Source organism: Dermacentor andersoni, chromosome 4, assembly GCF_023375885.2.
Source record: "Dermacentor andersoni chromosome 4, qqDerAnde1_hic_scaffold, whole genome shotgun sequence".
Lineage (NCBI taxonomy): Eukaryota > Metazoa > Arthropoda > Arachnida > Ixodida > Ixodidae > Dermacentor > Dermacentor andersoni.
In genome coordinates this window covers 106,700,118-106,720,007 of record NC_092817.1, presented here as the reverse complement: position 1 = coordinate 106,720,007, position 19,890 = coordinate 106,700,118, and the positions used below count along the sequence as shown (strand labels likewise).

The 19,890-nt window shown below is 46.8% G+C and overlaps 1 protein-coding gene across 5 annotated transcripts in view; it reads left to right on the top strand.

Moving 5' to 3' along the window:
* LOC126536571 (very long chain fatty acid elongase 4-like) overlaps positions 1-1,407 on the top strand; it is a 95,150-nt gene extending 93,743 nt beyond the window's left edge. For all 5 annotated transcript variants that reach the window (XM_055074100.2, XM_055074101.2, XM_055074099.2 and 2 more), the window contains one exon: positions 438-1,407. In XM_055074100.2, coding sequence (XP_054930075.1) covers positions 438-839 — 402 coding nt within the window. In that variant the 3' untranslated portion in view covers positions 840-1,407. The remainder of the gene's footprint in view (positions 1-437) is intronic.
* Positions 1,408-19,890: the final 18,483 nt, after the last annotated feature.

Here is a 19,890-nt window from a genome sequence, read left to right as displayed (position 1 = left end):
GAGCGGAATAAGGGCGAGAAAGAACGATGTGGATAGGACAGACGACCCACGTCGTTTCTTCTCGCCCTTATACCGCTCAACGACACCACCTTATGCGCCAACTGGTCCAACAGTCAACACTTCCAAAACGCTCGTAACAGGGGCTGCAAGCAGAACGAACGGTGCCCTTCTCCCATGGCCTCCGAGATGGCGCACGCTGGCTGGTTAAAACCTGCCAGTGCACGCCGTCTCGGAGGCCATGCTTCTACCTTTACTTTTTTTCTTTTTTTTTTATTGCATCGCTCCGCGACGCCGCGCAACATATGTCCGACGACACTATTTGACACGTGCTCGCGTGTAGCCTTTCATAGATATGATGATAGTACCTTGAAGGTCTGTCAACAATTCCTTCTTTCTAAATTTGGAAGTAACCCGCGCCATATTTCTCTGCCTTCCAGGTGTCGAAGTTGCACGTCATCCACCACTGCATTGTCGTTTGGAACGGCTGGGTGGGCCTGACATTCGGCGCCGAAGGCCAAATCATGATCTGCATCTGCATCAACTGCCTGGTGCACGTGGTCATGTACTCGTACTACTTTCTCTCGTCGTTCGGCCCGGCCCTGCAGCCCTACCTCTGGTGGAAGCGCTACCTGACGCAGATGCAGATCGCCCAGCTGGCCTTCTTCGTCGTGTACGCCATCGTGCCCATGGTCTACGACTGCAACTACCCGCGCGTCATGCTCTGGATAGGCTTCGTGCAGGCGCTGCTGCTGCTGACGCTCTTCTGCAACTTCTACCTGCACGCGTACAGGGGAAGCAGAAGGCCACAGTATGCACCCGTCAAGAAGCACGTCGAGTGAGTGAATGAGAGAAAGCGCATTCAGTACAGCGGGGGACCGAGTTTTCATTTTAATTTGTACATATAATTACCGCAAATACTTACAGGCGCTGTCATAATTGGTCCCACGTACTTCCATGTGCCTTGATAAGCATTTAAGTCGGTCGTCAGTGGAGTGCCGGTTGCAAGACGTCCTTCGTCGCACGTCCATCCAGTTTCGTCGTCGTGGTGTTCTGTGCCTCCGACAACGGTGCCTTTGCGCCAGCTTGAGCTAATCAACCAAGTGGTCCACACTGTACGAACTCTGATCTTCCGCTGGCAAACCGGCGGCCGTCCCGAGTCCACGAGGAAGCAACGCAAGTGTTCTTCGCGGAGAACAAAGGAAGCGTCGGTCGCCCCTTCGGACGTGTTGTTGCTAGCAGTATGTATACGCGCGAACTGTGCACACTGCTGACGTTCTGAGACATTGCGCTGAACGTGAGCGGTGGCTCCGACTGCGCGCATGCGTACAACGCCAGTGCAACCCTGCGTTCCTCACTTTCACGACGCCCTTGATTTCGAGGCAGGAATAAAGTAGGTATTTTTATCGATCGCCGTTACATTCACGTTCTTCCGTCCGACGTTCGCCACACAACGTGTTGTACTAAATGGTATATGCGCGTCACTGGCGAATGGCAATGTCTTCTTTTCAGCGCAGATCAATTTGTTGTTTTTCTTCAAGAACGCTTGGGATAGGCTGCTTGGGACGTGCTGCATTACCTAACAGCGGCTGCGATAAACTGCATATGCATTGATAAAATTACGGTGTCCGCGTCCCACTCTCATCTTCTGTGCCTTGGCTCACCTTGTCCGATGGGGGGTGAGAGAGAGAAAGCACTTTATTTGCACCCGTCAGAGTATGGGTGATCGGGGTGAGACGCAGCTCCCCCTTTCACCGTCTACCTCCCCCCTAGACGTCGGCCGGAATTGGCTTCCGGCGGCGGCCTGGGCTTGACCGATGACTTGTTTTTGGGCTTGTTCTTCATGGCTACGAAGGGAGGATTCCCATGACTCTTTGTTCCCATGTAGACCATTTAGCGCTGGGCAAGCCCAGAGCACGTGCTTTATATAGGTCGCCATGCCTTCAGTTTTTGCATTTGGGAGAGTGCACCTCAGGATGCCATTTGTGTAGGATATACGGGTTTGGGAAGGTACCCGTCTGTAGCTTTCGCCAGATTACTTCTTCCTTCATTGCGATAGAACTATTCTATAGTGTTCTAAAATTTCTCTGTATGTGGTGAAGTCTCGCTTTTTGGACAGGAAGTAGTCTGCCTGCGCTGGGGCCTGGTGTACGAGTCCTTGGGCGACCTCGTTGGTGATCTCGTGAAATGCGAAAACACCGATGTACTTAGATTTAGGTGCACTCTAGAGAACCCCTGGTGGCCCAAATTATTCCGGAGTCCCCCACTACGCGTGTCTCGTAATCAAATCGTGGTTTGGGCACGTAAAACCCCATCATTTAATTTTAGCTCACCTTATCAGCATTTCGATATCATGCCGCTGGAGCACTGCAAGCCTTTGCTTTCCCGCAATGCTCGTCGGTGGACGCGAGTAGACAAACACGTTGTAGGAAAGCAGTTTTGCAGCACTCTGGTGGCATGATATAGAAGTACTGATAAGATGAGCCATGATCGAGAAGATGAGAGCGGAATGGGAAGTTGCGAACACCATAGTGTTCTACAATGGTGAATGCCAGTAAATTAACTGCGCATATGTGCGCGGCTTATGGCGGCCGTGGTTAGCCACGCGGTCCGCTGTTCGTGTTTCACTCCGTCGTGCTAGTATGTCGTAAGTGTCTGCTATGCCTTTATCCCATACGATATGCAGAGGCCAGAGCAAGGTTTGTGGCTTTTCAAGTTGCTCATTAAATGCGATCGAGGTGGTAATTTTCGTTTCAGTCGCATCTCGTTACATTGAGGCCTTCGTGTTCTCTTGCTTATACAGCGGAAAGAAGATTTGCAGGATACTTGGGTTCGATAAGGCGCTGCATCGCGAATGAAACCATCCCATCTTAGTATCGCCTCCGTCGAGGAACATTTCTCGTACCTTGAGTTCTTCTTGCATTTTTTTCCTTTGTTATGCCAGATGTATAAGGGAAGTGGTAATCAAACGCCGCGGCAGAAGAAATATTGTTTCGCAGTGGGAAAAAATTTTTGACTGGACCACCAACTTGTTTAGCCGCACATTTCGAGCATACAGTTTGCAGAAATTAACGCCCCCGGAACTTATAGAAAATGAACATTCTGTGCGTGCTGATTTCATGGCACGGCATATGTACTTCTTACAGTTCATGACTACCGGCAGATGTTTAAATTTTGTTTCCAAGAACTCTACGACACGCTTAGCGACTATGACAACGCTTGACAATGACACCGCTTAGCGACTATGAAGCTTGGGTAACACAAAATATAGTAGTTTGCTGATATAGGGTGTGTATCGAAAATTCCGGACCGCAGCGTAGTGAACCCTCTGACGTCCCGAAGAGCGAAATGTGCTGACGTCGTGCAGCAATATAGGGGGTATCTACTGACGTCACCGAGGCCGCCAGATATTTGTTGAGCAGCCAGCGCGGCGACAAGCCGCATTCTATCTCGATCCTCTTGTCGCAGCTTTCTTTGTGTTGCTGGAGACAAGAACTACAAAATGGCGGGCGGTGACGTCTAGGCATCAGGGCGTTGTTCATAAAAAAAAAAGCAGAGTGCTGCGTACGTTTCTAGTGGCTGGGCTCGCGTTTGTGGCAGCAGCAGAGATCGTAGGAAAGCAGTGTGTCAATTGTGATGGCGTCGTGAGGCGTCTGCCTCCTGGGAATACCGAAACGGGTTCGAAGGAACAAGCATTCTAGTAAATTATTTAGAGCGCTTCGATGCCGTCAAATGTCGCGAAAATGTATCGTTGCTCCTTTAAAGCTTATTGTGGTATATTCTCGTTCATCCGTTCAATAGTGATTAAAATATGGAAATATAGCATCGGCGTCCACTGGCACGAAGGTTGTTGCAGGAAAAAAAAAAAAAATATCGACCTCTGCCACGCTATATTTTTCAATCATTCAATGTTCCCGGAAACGTTCGGTAAAGAATACGGGCCGGACAACGTAACGGAAGTGAAGGCTAGGCCTTTACGTGCATTTTGTTCGACGCCATGCTGGCATTTCTATGATTACACGCTCACCCGTCTGCCGACGCCGACGGGTAGTTGTTGAGCTCATTTCGTTGGAATGGCGGCTCGACCACGATTTGCGAGACGAGTACATAGGGGGGGCAAAACAAAGGCACGTGCGTTCTCCCGCGGACGCTCTGCGTCAACAGCCTTGCATCCGCCGCGCGCGGAACGGAAGTGAAAGAAGCCTTATGGAGCCTCGACAATGCAAGGTCGTATTTCAGAGTACGAAATTATGGACGCTGTTTTCTTTAGCCAACTACATGTGGCCGAGGCAGAAGCGAGCCATTCTAGTCGGCAGCTTTTTTGTCTTACGCGGAATGTCGCGTTGGAATAACGTAGGACGACACTGACGTATACGTGCCCGATTGTGACAGCTTGAAAGACTCGTTAAAGAGAATTCGTTATACTGAAACGTTCCATGTGCCATTCCAGAGATTCCTCATGCTTTCCGTATAGCTTTTACAGAATCTACAAGGATTCCATATGAATTCCCTGTAATTTCCGTAATAGTCGAACGGGAAAGATCTCTCGGTGGCATCAGATATTCTAGCTAATTAACTGCTTATTAATAGAAGGAAGGCGAAACATAATTGGAAAATAAATTGAGAGTCAAGCTGGCGACATTACGGACAGTTACGGCAGATAGGGGCACCCGACGCGCGAAAATGTCGAGACGTATTCTAATTCATAACGACATCATCGACAGCGCGGTTTTAGGACGAAATTCAGGAAGGGAAGATTGGTCTCCATTTATCCAGCTAATGCTTTTCCACCCAGTAATTACGAGAGAAAGTATTGAAGACATAATCCACCAGTACTTCAACGCATCTAAGCGAAGTACTGGTGTCCATTGAGTGCCCTTTCTTGCACTGCCCTAAGTATGCTCCTGAGTGAAAAAAAAAAGTACAAAGCAGAAACTAAGCTGTAAATTGTGTGCTCCAAACAGAAAACCACTCTCACTGTAAAAAATTTGTTGGCCATATGACCAACGATTAACCCACCAAATAAGGCAGTTCGCGCATTCAGATAATTTTCATAAATAGCCCAAAACTACTAGAGCAATAAGTGTTGTCTGAACCATACTTCAGCTAGCATGCTCCCGCGCTGCAATGGCATTAACTCAAGATTAATGTGAAGTAAAAGTGCATATATGCTTGTTTCAACTTTTTACTTTCGCTTCTGGTTTTGAAAAAAAAATGTGATTGCTTGATGCGCTATGTTTATTTGTTGCGACGTACAGTGCGCCTATTTGAGAGAGAGAGAGCAGGCTTTATAGAAAAGAGCACACAAGCGTAGGTACCTCCGTCGTTATGCAGTGGGCGGTCCCCTCAGTCCAGGAGTCCAGCGGCTTTAGCTGCCCTTCTCACTCGGTTGACCAGGTTGAGCTGGTCCGTCAAGTCGGAGCTGGACAGCGCTAGCTCCCATTGACGTGTCGTAGGGTGTGTTATGGGTGTGAACTGTGGTGTGCTTGCGCGAGCCCATACCATATGGTAAAACTTTGCGCATTGATCGCAGTGTGGGCATTTTTAGCAATACAGCCTATCTGAAGTTTGCTGTGACTATTTGCTCTGCTTTGCTATACGAGTTGTGACATATAAAGTGCCTGTTTGAACTTTCCCTGAACAGTGCAGGAGTGCGATCCCAATTTTATTTGCCTCTTACTTAATTGTTTGTTTGTGTGTTTGTTTGTTTGCTTGTTTTTGTTTGTTTGTTTGTTTGTTTGTTTGTTTGTTTGTTTGTTTGTTTGTTTGTTTGTTTGTTTGTTTGTTTGTTTGTTTGTTTGAGATAGTTAAAGTTTGATATGTAGTTTCACAAAGTGAGAAGTATTTGGTATCACACATGATGCCAACTCTGTCAGACACGCAAAAATAAAATAAAATAAAAAGATCCGTCAGTATAATTGTCTGCGTTCATACTTATGTTTAGTTTTCCTTTATGTGATTGGGGTGAAATTAGCGTGAAGTTTATGAGAAGTAAATAGATATTAAGGAAGTATGGTAGGGTAAATGGTACATGTTAGTTTTAACGTAATATTTTAGAAACTGCTGCAGATATTCGTATCAAATTTCATGCGCTTACAAAAGATGCCCTGGGGTACAAAACGAGACACTTTGATTGTGTCTAGATGGTGTGTCTTTCCTGTGGCTCACTCCCGAAATTTCAGGTGTTTTCAGTTATTTGATGTACCTTTTCTCTGCAACCACTCAAATGAATGCGGTGATCTCACACAGTGTTCTTCTAAATACCCATAGGTTATATCTGAATTAAAGAGATATCATATTCACTTTGGAGTTCGCACGCCAAAAAATTATATCTCTGCTTGCTCAAAGCCACAAGGGGGGTTTCTTGCAGTGTAAGTTTTTCCAGTGTCATCCTTCATATCATCGGAGATTTTTTTAGTTCAGAATATTTACGACTGGTTGTAGTACATGTGTACAAAATTTAAATGGGATGAATGCTTTCTGTGAAAAGGTACATGGAATTTGAAAAAATTCATAAAAGATGCAATTTGAGAAAAATGAAGTTTTTATTTTCGAATACTGCTTGGTGGATGCTCAGAATACCCCAGGAGAATACATTTTACTGCTGAATTTCTTGCAGGTGTCTCCAAAACCCTTCTTAGTGTTCCTTTTTATCCGTCGTCCTTCCTTGCTCTCGGCAGAGTCATAGAATTCTGTCCTGTCAACACCCTCTTTGTCCATCCTGTCGAGGGAAATATTACAAAAGAGACCTGGGACGGACCAAGGGCCTCCAGAACAGCTTCTCGTACAGAATTACCGTCATTGTAGTAGGCTGCAGCGTTGTTAGTTTCTGTCTTCAATGTGTAAGCACTGACAAAGTTTTCTTAGGGCAGCGGCACCAGTTGAGTAGGTTGAGCGACTCATTGGTGTTTTGTGTTCGCGCTAGAATACATTTACTCAGAAAACCGATTAGCTTTGAAAGTTCTCTTCCTGCTCCATTTGCGGGACGGTCGTGTTATCTTCTGGGCAAGTAATACGTTTGAAACTCTAAACAGATGTGACCACGTAAGCAAACGTAAGAGTTTGACGTAAGAGTTCTTTTCTACAAAGGGCTATTACGTCAAACTCTTGCTTTTAGTTGTTAACAAATTCGACTTCGCACTGCCATCTGCTAGCCACCTGATTAGCTCAGATGGTAGAATGGCTGCCCCAAAAAGGCGGTGGTCCCGGGTTCAAGCCGCGGATCAGGACGAATTTTTCATCAACTGCGATGCTTTTCTTTCGAGGAACTCATATGGGATTCCTCTATGGCAATTGCTACGATTGGGTGGATGTGTCATTTTCTTTTAATTAGTATATGATGTTTCAGTACAAACCATTAACTTACCACACACACACACACACACACAAGCAAAAAAAGAAAAAGAAAACCACGCCATAATGAAGAAAACCGCGAACGACAGCGTTAAACAAACCGGCCTCCGCCCGCCATATTTAAACGCCAGGGCTCACGGCACACTTCGGCGCGACATTTGAACCGCTTCGAACGGGCGCTCAAGGTCGCGCTTCCGCAGGTTTGTTCCTAATAGTGCATTCAATTTTTTTTTTTTTTTTGCGAATATTGCAAATTCGGCTTTTGGGGGGTTTACCCTACCATACCCCCTTAATCCACCTCATCTCAAACGTCTTTCTGGCCTTTTTTTTTTGTCATTCTTTTTCTAACCCTTTCGGGTATACTTCGTCATCAGAGGTCCCTTCCAAGACGACCATTTCTTTTATTTGCTACACCCTGCAAACACGAACTGTGGTCGTAGCTTGGACGAAGATTAATTGCTAATAAAATAGCGCCAAGTTCAGCTAGGATCCAGTTAAGGAACCGGGAACCGGACGCTGTGGGACGGGCTACTCGGTTGCCCCGTCATTGCTCCGGTTTCGGTCACGACTCGCCAGAAACTTCACGTCGACGCAGTCGAGTGTGTGTGTAAGCGTCACTCCTGACTCGATACGCTGGCGTTGGTTTCACGCGAACGATCCTCTGATCTGGCACGGCTGAAAACAAAAATCGGTATCGGCAAGTTTTCCTGAGCTGGAAAGCAGGCTGTGCCCACTTACCGAACCGTCTAGGTTACGAAGGGTATAGAATGTAGACGAAGCACACTTGCGTTTGACTGGCGGGTATAACTACCGTTTCGTTTCTCGTAATCGGCACTTCAAGCTTTCTGGTGGGGTACCACTTGTTGTTGAGCGCCACGCGGGAAATCAGATGTGGACATCAATGATTTGACGAAGTAATTTGTACTAGGAAATTTTCCGAATCGCGCCGCAGTGCTGAAAGCCGACGTTGGTAAAATTAGAAATACAGGACCACCGTCTGATGTCACTGCGAGTGCATCTGCAAATTCATTTAAAGGTCAAACGTTTGTGACCTGGTACCCACACTAAACGATTGAGACGTAAATGTCTTGGGGCGAGAGAATAGACTGCTTCTAAGGTATTTGGCAAATCGGACGTGGTTAGTGAAGAACAGACAAAAAATAACGGCTAATGACAGAGATGATGGCAATTTACGTAAAGTTAAAGCTATGGCCAATAATTCAGCCTGAAAGGTAGGCGTGAAGTCAGGTAATCGAATGAAAAAAGCAAACACTCCAGATATAGCGATACATTGCCAACACCTGCCTCCTCTTCACAGACGGAAGGATCAGACGCTGTCACGGTGTTTGTATCTAAGAGTATAATGTGGTCTTCCAAAATATAGGGCAATTGTTTGGCATTGTTTGGAAAATCGTCATCAAATTCAATTTCTGCGACTGGAACAGAGGAGTTAAGAAGACCATCTTGGGTACTATAGGCTTGAACACCCCAGAAACAAGAAAGGAGACGGGACAGAGCGCCTAGTACCCAAGATGAATTGTGACCAACTCGCCCAACAAGACGTCCTTTTAAGAAGGCCACCTCGAGCAGGTGAACATTTAATGGGTCCAAGAATGTTTTTTTTTCTTCGACAACGACTTGAGGGCACTGTAAGCGAAGCCACTGATGGTTAAAATATAAAGCCGACTCAATAATAACAAAAACATTGTGACCTCCTTTGCGGGGATGGACATAAATCTTTAGAAATGTTTGTACTAATGGGAAATGAAACCGCTTGAGAAAAGATGACAGGCCTGCTTCTTTATATAATATATTGACACGTGTACATGTTTATCTTTCTCGGGTGACCACGTTTCACCGCTTAACAAATGTTATCACGCAGCACAGGACGCGCCTGCACGTATAGGAAGTTTCTGGAATGTTATCGATGGTTCCATCTGCTGTCTGTCACCGAACCTTGTGTAATTTGATTGGATGTATGCGCGACGCGAATAGTGTAGAACTTTGTGGGAGACACGCGGGTCCCAGTGATTACTCTGGAACATTCGACGACTGGTGTATAAAAGCCGACGCGCTTGACCCGCTGATCAGATTTTCGACTATCGCCGACAATTTTAGGAAACCACGACAGTTCACGACAACTTTAGGAAGCCCAACGTAATGCTTCTCGTTCGTGCATAACCAGAGACAGGCTTTTATAAGAGGGTCCGCCAGAAAACAAAACGGAGCTGAACTCTATTATCGGGCAAATATACATACAAAAAATCATAGAGGCGCAATCCGGATCGACTATTGTTAAGTTTACGCAGCATTCCTACTGCGCGTGCTCCCTTTGGTGTAATATGCTCTATATGTGGACTCCTGTTAAGTTTCGTTTGATACGACATACAAATATTTGAGTGATTTCATTTGCGGGTACTCTTCTGCCGCTAAAGGATCGCACTTTGCATGGGAGCGCATTTTAATAAAGCTAATCATACATAACTAGAGTTTTGTACAGTGTATGTATCTATGTAGCAAGAAAATGCGATGTCATTGGCGTATACGTACACATGCGCGTCCTGTTAAGAAGGGATAACTTTTGTAATACGTTAAACAACAATGGCGATAAGGCTGATCCTCGTGGGAGACCTCTTGATTGTGCATACGTTATAGCGGAGTCAATCCGCGTTGAGAGCAGTAACATTTTGCGCTGCGCAAACGTGATGGGGCGCAAACGGGCCACGTGTTGCGGGAGAGGAGAAGGCATCGCCGAGACGCGTCGCCCATTGGGCATCGCCACGTCGATGGCATGCATGCGTTGGCACCGCAGGCTGCTGCTGCTGCCGCTGTGGTATATCACTCGCAACCCAAAACTCGAAAGACTGCTCAACGCCAACTAATCGAAGATTAATGCTTTCGCATTCACAAATATCGCAAGAAGAGCTTAGGTGTCCCTGGATTCTTTAGGCACGTAAGCATGCCAAGTGCTATACCCAATTATTTGGACCATAATATGAGATCTTCTCGCTAAAATTGAGCAATAGCGAAGCAGCGGCAAGCGCAAAATCTTTTTCATTGTTATTTTTTAATGAGAATGGGAGGTAATTGTGGTTCTTCTTCATGCGTTTTACAGCGTAAGTTGTTATGGATTCATTCCGACAGGCGTTTCGGTTGGAGATGGTGTCCACCGCCACCACCTCCGCCGCCGGTGTCCCTAACAGCTGTTGCCAGTAATTAGAAAAAGAAAAATATGCAGTTCCCGCCGGGATCAAGGCCTGGCCTTCTGCATGCGCGGCAGTCAGGTATACTCTACCACTGAGCCACGCCAGCGCTTCTTTTTTTAATTTGTTGCATGGAATTATGAATAGTTTCATGCGAAAGTTAGTTACATTACATTTAGACACATATTAAAAACGACTGCACACATGCTACGCAGTCCAATAAAAAAAGCAAAAATCGGGCAAACGAAATCGAGCCACGCCAGCGCTTGCTAGCATGCAGAAAAAAAAAAAAAAGATGTCCTATAATTGCGTTCTAGAGCGCGAGGAGACACGCGATGCGACATGTACGCCACGTAGCGTCGATGCGAGCACATGTTGCATAGCAGTTGCATTTATTAGACATGGTAGAACGCGATGTAGCAGGTGCACAGGTAGCTGTACAAGGCACATAAAGAAGGTTCGAGGATCGAAGAAAAATAAGTTTAAGGAAATCTATGCAAGAATGCTAGAAGAAGAACGTATATTGCGTGCTTATTAAATCAGGCTGGCTAGGTGACTATGTCACCGCCGCGTTGCAAAGGGAATGCTAATAAATCATCATCACCATCATTAGCATCGTATCGTGCCATTTGTCAGATTAAGCTGGCTAGGTGACTATGTCAACGCCTCGTTTCGAATGAGATGCCAGTAAATCATCCTCATCACCATCATCACTAGCATCGTATCATGCCACTTGCCTTGCGATGTGAGATGCGCCCCGCGCAGCGTATATACGTGCGCCCTTTGCATTGCAGTTGCATATTATTACACCAGGTGGCACGCCATGTGGCAGTTGCATAGGTAGCCGTACAATGTTGATAGAGAACTTCAAGATAGCGGAAATTTGAGCTTTTTGGTTCATGATCTTCTTAATGTATAGCGCAGACAGAACGAGCTCAATAAAAAGAAGGACACGACGACAGAAAGCGCAACTACCAACAAAGGTCTATTGTTTCTTACCATAATTTTATGCACTCGCACAGAACCACTAATCTGTTAACCCTTTCGATTAGGAATTGGCTTTCTTAGAAGGTAATTATTTGCGTGTGCGTGGTGGCCCTGTGGGAGTGCATAAAATTGTGGGGAAAAAAAAAAACCTTTGTTGGTAGTTGCGCTCTGTGTCGTCGTGTCCTTCTTTTTTTGTTTGTGATCGTTCCGCCTGCGCTATACAATCCGTAGATTCAGAAGTCTTCAGGAACAAAAAGATTATGGAGATGTATAAATATTGATGTAATGAAAAACATATATGACATACCTGATTAATTCAAGCAGGCTAGGTGACTGTACGTTTGTCACCATCCTGCTTCAAAGGGATCATCATCATCTTCATCATCATCATCATTATTAGCATCATACCGTGCCATTTGACACGCTATGTGACATGCACGCCGCGTAGCGTCGATACTTACAAACTTTGCATTGCAGTTCTGTTATATTCCACCAGGTGTCCCAACATGTAGCAGTTGCATAGGTATAACAGTTGCAAATACCAGTTGCATGCTGCATGTAGCTGGACCTGGTTAACTCAAGCAGGCTACGTGACTTAGTGTCACCACCCCGTTTCGAAGGGGACGCCAATAAACCATGGTTACCATCAACATCATCAACAGCAACGCACCGTGCCACGGGTGAAGGGGGTCAAAGGATGTGACATGTTCGCCACGTAGTCTGAGTACCTGTTTTTACTCTTCGGTACACGTTATGACGCCTCCTTGCAAGGTACGCACCGCTGCTGAGGAAACGAACCGTAGAGCTACGCTAGCGGCTGTAACCAGGCGACATCGGGCTCAGCAAACCGCCGTGCAGAGACCAGGACAATCCGCAACTCGGCGTCCACGCCGGGCGGAAATTTCAGACCGTTCTCGTGAAAACAACGCGGAGAGACTTCGCCGCGAAGACCCTGTAGTGCGTGCTGCCGAAAATGGGGCTCCTATGGAGCCGCTCCTCCAGCTTACGCTGTGACTGTGCTGGGTGTGATGCGCAGCTAGGCCTGTGATTTTTTCCTTTCTTTCAGACCATCCAGAATTATCAAAAATAGCCTGGGGCAGACACGTTAATTGAAGTCATTGAGCTGCCTTGCTTGAAGCGGCAGATGTTAGTCGCACGGGAAGTCGAATAAATAAAGATGATTGCTTACCTTCTAATTAATTAATGGCACATATTGCAATTTACGGATTGTAGCCAGTGAGTTTGCAAGGAACATCCACTTGGAACGAGTCCAAAGGATCGCACGGGTTTCGAGATATGCGCCGTGAAACGCGGTAAAAATTCCCTTCCACTTGTTTTTAACAAACCACCGTTTTATGCATCGAAGCGCAAAGGTAACTGGAACGCCCACGTATTTCGGCGCACACTCTGTGAATGACTATTTCGAAACTGGTGTTATCCTGAAAACTCGTTTCAAGTGGATACGCCTTGTGAACTCACCGGCGCTGCAATTGGTAAATCGCAATACTTGCCGTATAAAGTCACTGATGAAAAAGATAATTAGTAATTAGTGAACTCTTGTTCATTAGCCGATTATGCATTTCGAGTTTTCGTGCAAGTAATGTCCGCCTCTCACAGTATAATCTAACTCAAACTATACAATTGTGCTATCTGTCCCAGACGATTTTTAAAACTTTTCTATGGTCTGAAAAAAAAAGAATAAAAGAAATCTATATGCCGTAACACTCGTATGGGAAATGCAACTATCCTTGGTAAATTCCCGGCTGAATGTGTCATAACAATGAATGAGAAGAACAGCAACTGTGTCGCCGGCCTTACGCCTGACGGAGCCCGAGATAAGTCTGCAACGAGGGAAACGGTATTAGTAGTCCGTTTTGGGAGCCTAATGTCTCAACAGCTGCGGCTGTGAGGTGGTCCGGAATAATTTCGACCACCGTTTGGTTCTTTAACCTACCTTTTTATTTAAGTACACCAGCGTTCTTGCATTTCGCATCCACGGGGGATGCGGCCTCGGTGGAGGGAATTTGATCCCGCAGAGTGCCGCAGCCGCCGCGCTACGCACTGCAGCGATGGTGGCAAACACGCAAGCACTGTCTGGTATTCTCTGAGCACGGTATCGAAAGACGGTAATGAGAGCTGCAGGTGGTAGCCTTACTTTAGTAAAATGCCCCACGTGTTGCGCCATACGTATGATTACGGAGAAAGATTAATTTAAAAAGAAAAAAGGAAGAAATGTAATGAAAATAATCAGTAAAAAATTAGAAAATAAAGTGGAAGAACACTTATTCACGAGAGAAAGAAAACGGGCTAACAAGAGGGATGCGTGAACGTACTGTAGAAATTCTACAGCCTCTTAATAGATTAAGGCCTGTGTCACAGAAATGCGTTCATTGAGGGCAACACATTCGTTACTTGTGCACAATTCATGAAACGACACCGCATAACAAAGTGCCTGTGATGAAGAGCCGTGTAGCGGTTAATTGGTAGGACTGAACTCAGCACACAACGTATTATGTGTCGTGGACAGGAGGCACCAGTGGTCGGAGCATCTAAAAAGACATGTCAAAAATGAGGCAGCCTCATTAAATGGTTTGCACTGACGCCATCGTGACCGCCATGTTCAAGCGCTGGGAATCTAACACGATTATAACCTGCGTAAATAACAATAAATGCGAAAGCACGATAGGACGCGTTCTATAGTGAGGCAACGACACTGCTTCGGGGCCCAGCGGCGTTCCGAACGCGTATTTATCGCCACGAACGCTGGTTAACCGCGGTAGTGAATACGGTGCACTGACGTCATCGTGACCGCCATATTCGGTGGGAAGCTGCGTCTGTGACGCGACGTCAAAACTATCTATATAGAGCATGGAGGGAGGAAAATAAATTATAACCCCTCCCCTGTATACCAGGAACCGGGGCGCAGGCGAAGCTCGGGATGCGCGTCTCTTCATTGTCGTGACGCCACGGCTTCGCGCCCCTTCTCGGCGAGGTATAGGCACCTCGACGACGAGCCCTTTCTCGGGCGAGTTCCCGGTGCTGTTCATCAAACACCGCCTGTTCTTCAGCCGAACGTACGCCGCGCGGCAAGCTCCCGCTGCAGTTCCTTCTACGCAGCCTGCTCTTCGGCAGAACGAACCAAATGCGGCCTCCCCATCAGACTGCCGGGCCTGAAGTGGCGGGATGATGATGATGATGATGATGATGATGATGATGATCTAAAGAAAGAAAGGCGCTTGATTCTGCAACCCGTGAGGAAGCACGGCAAAGCGTCAAAATGGCGGGATGGCGGGCGCGAGGCGAGCGAACACGCGATCACACCCTTTCCTTCCTCCGGAGGGTGGGGACACCTGTGACTGTCTCGCGCCTTGCGCTGCGTCTAGTTCTTCGTGCATATAAAAGCCCGCTTTAAAGGGCGCGTATGATGAACCGCCAGTGGCTGGCTGATGTTTTGATCATTGATACTTTTTTTTTTTTGAAATAATCGGCAATAAAGAAAAAAGAACGACAGTGGTCGCATCGGTTAGCGTGGTGGTCTCGCAACGCGGAGGTCGGTGGTTCGTCAGCAACCCAACAAGCATTTTTTTATTTTCGCGCGACTTGAGTTTTTGGCACGGCAACGCCGACGCCGACACGAGTGGGGCAATACAAGCTTCGTTTGAAAAGTTCGAAGAGAGCATTAGACTGTGGGAGGCGGCGCGAAGGAGGTTGGCGCCGTAGCCACGGTTTATTTAGGCCAGCCAGCCATGGTGCAGCGGGATCTCGGGAGCGGCCGCGACAGCGGCCGCTCAGGCCGAGAGCGCTAGCGTGTTCTATTCTCGCACTACCTGCATGGTATGGTATGGTATGGTATGGTATGGTATGGTATGGTATGGTATGGTATGGTATGGTATGGTATTCCTCATGCGATGGCGCACACCCACTGTGGGGGATTGGCCAAGGTTTGGGTGAAATTAGGCAATCTTTATTCAATACTAAAATTGGTAAAGCTAGCTGGAGGAAATGAACAAAAATAAAATGTTTAAGAATTCAAGACAATCTCTTTGTAGCAATTATAAATTCCTCCACGGTTGAGCAAATATCCCTGTGGCACTTTGCAAGAGAGGAGGCTCCTAGAGAAAGGATATTTATAATTGAAAAGCTTAAACCAAGCTGCGTAAATCTTGATTCTAGAATATTTTTTTCTTAAAGAAGTAAAACGGCGGCAGAATATGAAAAAATGATCTACCTGCACCTGCACGCTACCTGCACGCGAGCCCTCTTCTTCTTCGCCGGCCTTGCAGGCGGTAGTCGCAGCGCTACAGGGCCCTCTCCTAGTGCGAAGCGCGATTGAAATAAAGTCCAATGGTAACATCCAGTAAAGGAGTCCAGGCAAAGTGCGCAGATGGTGTCGTCGCTGGTATAGTATCGGGTTAACGCAGACCGGGATGTGTACTATGGCAACACCGGCAACGTAGGTTGTGAGCGAGGCGCAGGCACAATGACGCCTCAGTGCGAAATCGTGACGTGCCGCAAGTTCTCGTAGATGCCCGAGCCTGTCCAAGTCGGAGCTCCAAAAATAGACCGTCTGGCAGCTCGGGACTTGCGTGGAAATGCCGCAAGTGTTGGTCACTCACGATTTAGAGGTAGAAGTGATGCTCGAGTAGAAGAAAGTCAGATGGCAGGGCTGCTCTTATAAGACCTCGGTGGGCCATGCATCTGCGAAAGGTGTGAGCACAGAGCATCGGAATGCTCGCCTGCTGCTGCTTGCGCTGAAATCTCGAATGTCGATAGCACCAGGGTAGCGGTGGTCGCTGAAAGGATCGCGAAGGTTGTTTTGTTCTTGTGGCGTCGCTGTGCCTGCAAGAGTGAAAGCTGCGCCTAGTGGAGCCGGTGGGAGAACCTCTGAATCGGTGATGAGTGAGGTACATGTCTCCGAAGGGAAAGCGGACAGCTTACGTAAACGTCCAAGGAAGGAGAGCGACGGGCCGTAGAGCAGCTAAAAGCGCTCGCGTTTGGCCCAGTGAATTCATTAGAGTCGACGCGCAGCTGCCTTTGAGCTGAGAAGGAGACTCTAGAGGTTTGATGCTAGGGCCGGCGCGTGCGCTGACGATCGGCAAGGGTAGGTGCCGGCGACGTGGGCCAAGACGTGGAATGGCGCGATGGGTCAAATGGCGAAAGCTATTGAGAGTGAGCGCTCAAGGTGACGTAGTGAGCAAGGACGGCTGCCCGTAAGTCCGCATAGACGTCGGGGCCGGGGGATGACAGCCGGAGGCTGAAACGCAGCCGGAGCCCGGAACCTTGTTGAAAATAAAATGACTGTCAACAGGATAAACTAGACGTCCGGCATGTCGATGTTGAATTCCCGGACACCCTACAATGTTAGGATTATGTTAGCGTTTTTCCAAGATTCCGGTACGCTCGAAGTCATGGGGCATTGCGTATACAGGGTGGCCAGTTTTTCTAGAACAATCTACCCACCATCCTTCCACACATCTGCCGTTACCTGATCCTCCCCAGCTGCCTTCCCCCCTTTGCATAGCTCCCAAGGCAATGATACTCGAACCCCATGATACCTACCACAGATCATCGGACGTGCATTGACTTGATTCTAGCCAAGAACCTCTCTAGGGTGGCAGTCGAACCACTGAGTGTGTGTATCAGAGTGATCATAATGCAATCGTGACTACCCTGACAAAATAAAGAGTCTCAATCGAACATCAACCACTGTCTTTACTATATCATCCATTCAAACACATCAACTTCCATCATCAGACACTTCAAACAAATGACCACCATTCCACTCTCTGAAGATGGAATGGCAACGAAAGCTGACGACATTCAAAGCTCTCAAACGAAAAGCAAAGTGCTTTCGCTGCCATTCCATCTTCACAGAGTGGAATGGTTGTCATTTTTTCCTTCCTGCGTGCCATGCTCCATGCGAATGGCATCGAAAAAAATCAACCGGAAGTACTAAACCCTACCGCGCGCTCTGATGTATCCTCCGTGCTCTGAGGTTTTCACCACGTGTTTGGACGCCACTCTTGGCTTCAATCGCATTGCGCGATGCTCCCTCCTAACTCTTCCTCCATGACATAAAACATCGGTACCTGAATTGAACTCGGTACTGTCTTTCACGCCATGCCACCTGCATCCGTTCAGAAGAACGGCGCACCATCACGCCAGGAACCTTGGTGGCAGCGCCGTTGACACGCCCGAGTGCGTTGCATTATCGGGAACGCGGATCTACGATGCCTCGCGGGCTCGCGACGTCTCTATTGGCGGCTATTATACTTTTCTTCTCGTTTCGAAACTCCAAGGTAACGCTATGTGAGCCCTTCATACAGTGCCCGCAGTGGACGGGCCGCGGCGCTGGCCCAAGTATAGAAGGGCATCGGAACAGACGTCCAATAGGCTTCACAGGCATGTATGCGTACGCCCGCTTTCGCGAGAGGGTCGACGGCCATTGATTTCGTCGCGAATATTGTCGGCACAATTTGCAAATCGCCACCACGTTTCTCTACAGTGTTCGAAGATTATAACGCGAACACTTCCGAAACAACAGCACTTCGTTTCATTTCCAGGTTCACCTGCATTTGCAACAGAGGCCTGGTCCATAACCCAAAAACTACACTTGGGATCATCGTTAGAAACCGGCTACAGAGAAATTGCACGTTGTAATTTTATATAGTTACGCATAGCTGGCCAGCGTTGATGCGTTTAGCCGCTCGCGTTTCAGTTTTTGCGTGGTACATCTCTCTCCGTGTATATGACAGCATGCTCGTGATAGCGACAATCCCTAACATTTGTTACGTGCCTGCGTGTCGGTCATGTTGCAAGGGCGCCTAACTAACCTAACTGAACTATTTAAAAGGTTAAACTTACCAATTAGCTAAACGAATTGCATAAGCAATAACGAACTAAGCTAACTAAACCAGCTAGACTAATGAACTCAGTAATACTGAACATAAATACTTAAACTATATGATATAACTTGGCTAACCTAACTAAACAACTGATCCAACCAACTCTAACTATTAATAGCTAAGCAAAGGATTAATTAAGTAAAATAATTATGAAATAACCAGCTTACTAACTAATCTAACTACATTAGCTAACTAAACCTAATATTTAAACTAATTATATATCTAATAGCTAACTGAGCTAATTGTAACAGCCAAATAATTATTTAAGTTCAATAATAAATACCTTAACTAAGTAATAACTAACCTAACAAACTACAGTAACCGAACCAATTGAACTAGTTACCTCTCTAATAACTAGTCCAACGAACGAAAACAACTAATTAACTAACCAAACTGAAAATTCAACTATATGACTAAATAGGAAATCTTCTATCCGAATACGTGTATATAACTATAAATAGCACCCGCCGTGGTTGCTCAGTGGCTATGGTGTTGGGCTGCTGAGCACGAGGTCGCGGGATCGAATCCCGGCCTCGGCGGCCGCATTTCGATGGGGGCGAAATGCGAAAACACCCGTGTACTTGGATTTAGGTGCACGTTATATAAAGAACCCCAGGTGGTCGAAATTTCCAGAGTCCTCCACTACGGCGTGCCTCATAATCGGAAAGTGGTTTTGGCACGTAAAGCCCCGTAATTTGAACTATAAATAGCAAACTTAAACAACTAATCTAATTAACAAACATAAGTAACTAACTAAAGTAACAAAGCTACCTAACGAATTAACTAAACTATCTAAGCTAACTGAATTATTCACCAGCTAAGCTAATTACCTAGCTAACTAATACATCTAAGCATATATAACTTACTAACTAACCAATAATTACTAACTTACTGAACTAGCTAAACAATTATGTATGAGTAACTTGTCTCACTAACTAATTAGAGAATATCGTGACTATGCAGGTGTGTCCCAGCTATCATATGCATCGCGTTCTTAAAGAAGACTGGCGATTCTACGCGAAGATAACCAAGTGCACATTGTTCGCAGTCGAGTAGATGTAGCCGCCACTAATATTTTTTTGTTGATGCCATTCAATTTAATAATTCCTTGCAGTTAGCAATGTTAAAAGCGCAGCTTTTGTTTGCGAACCTTGCCGGGTTTCGTGACCGTTGCCGCGGCCTGGCCGAATAGTCCCACCAATCGTAGCGCAGAGCACGCTCACCGCGCGTGCCGCGGGGTTCCTTAACGCCACAAGATGGCGCGCGCCTCCGCGCATCCGTACGCATCTGCGGAAACGAGCGGAGGCGAAGGGAGCCGGCTTTAAACTTCAGACATTACCGAAGCGTACGGCAACGCAGACCGCAACATATCGTGGGATATTCTGGAAGTGGAACGCTGTATACAGCTTTTCAGGGACATTTACCTAGAGAATACCGTTTGCATT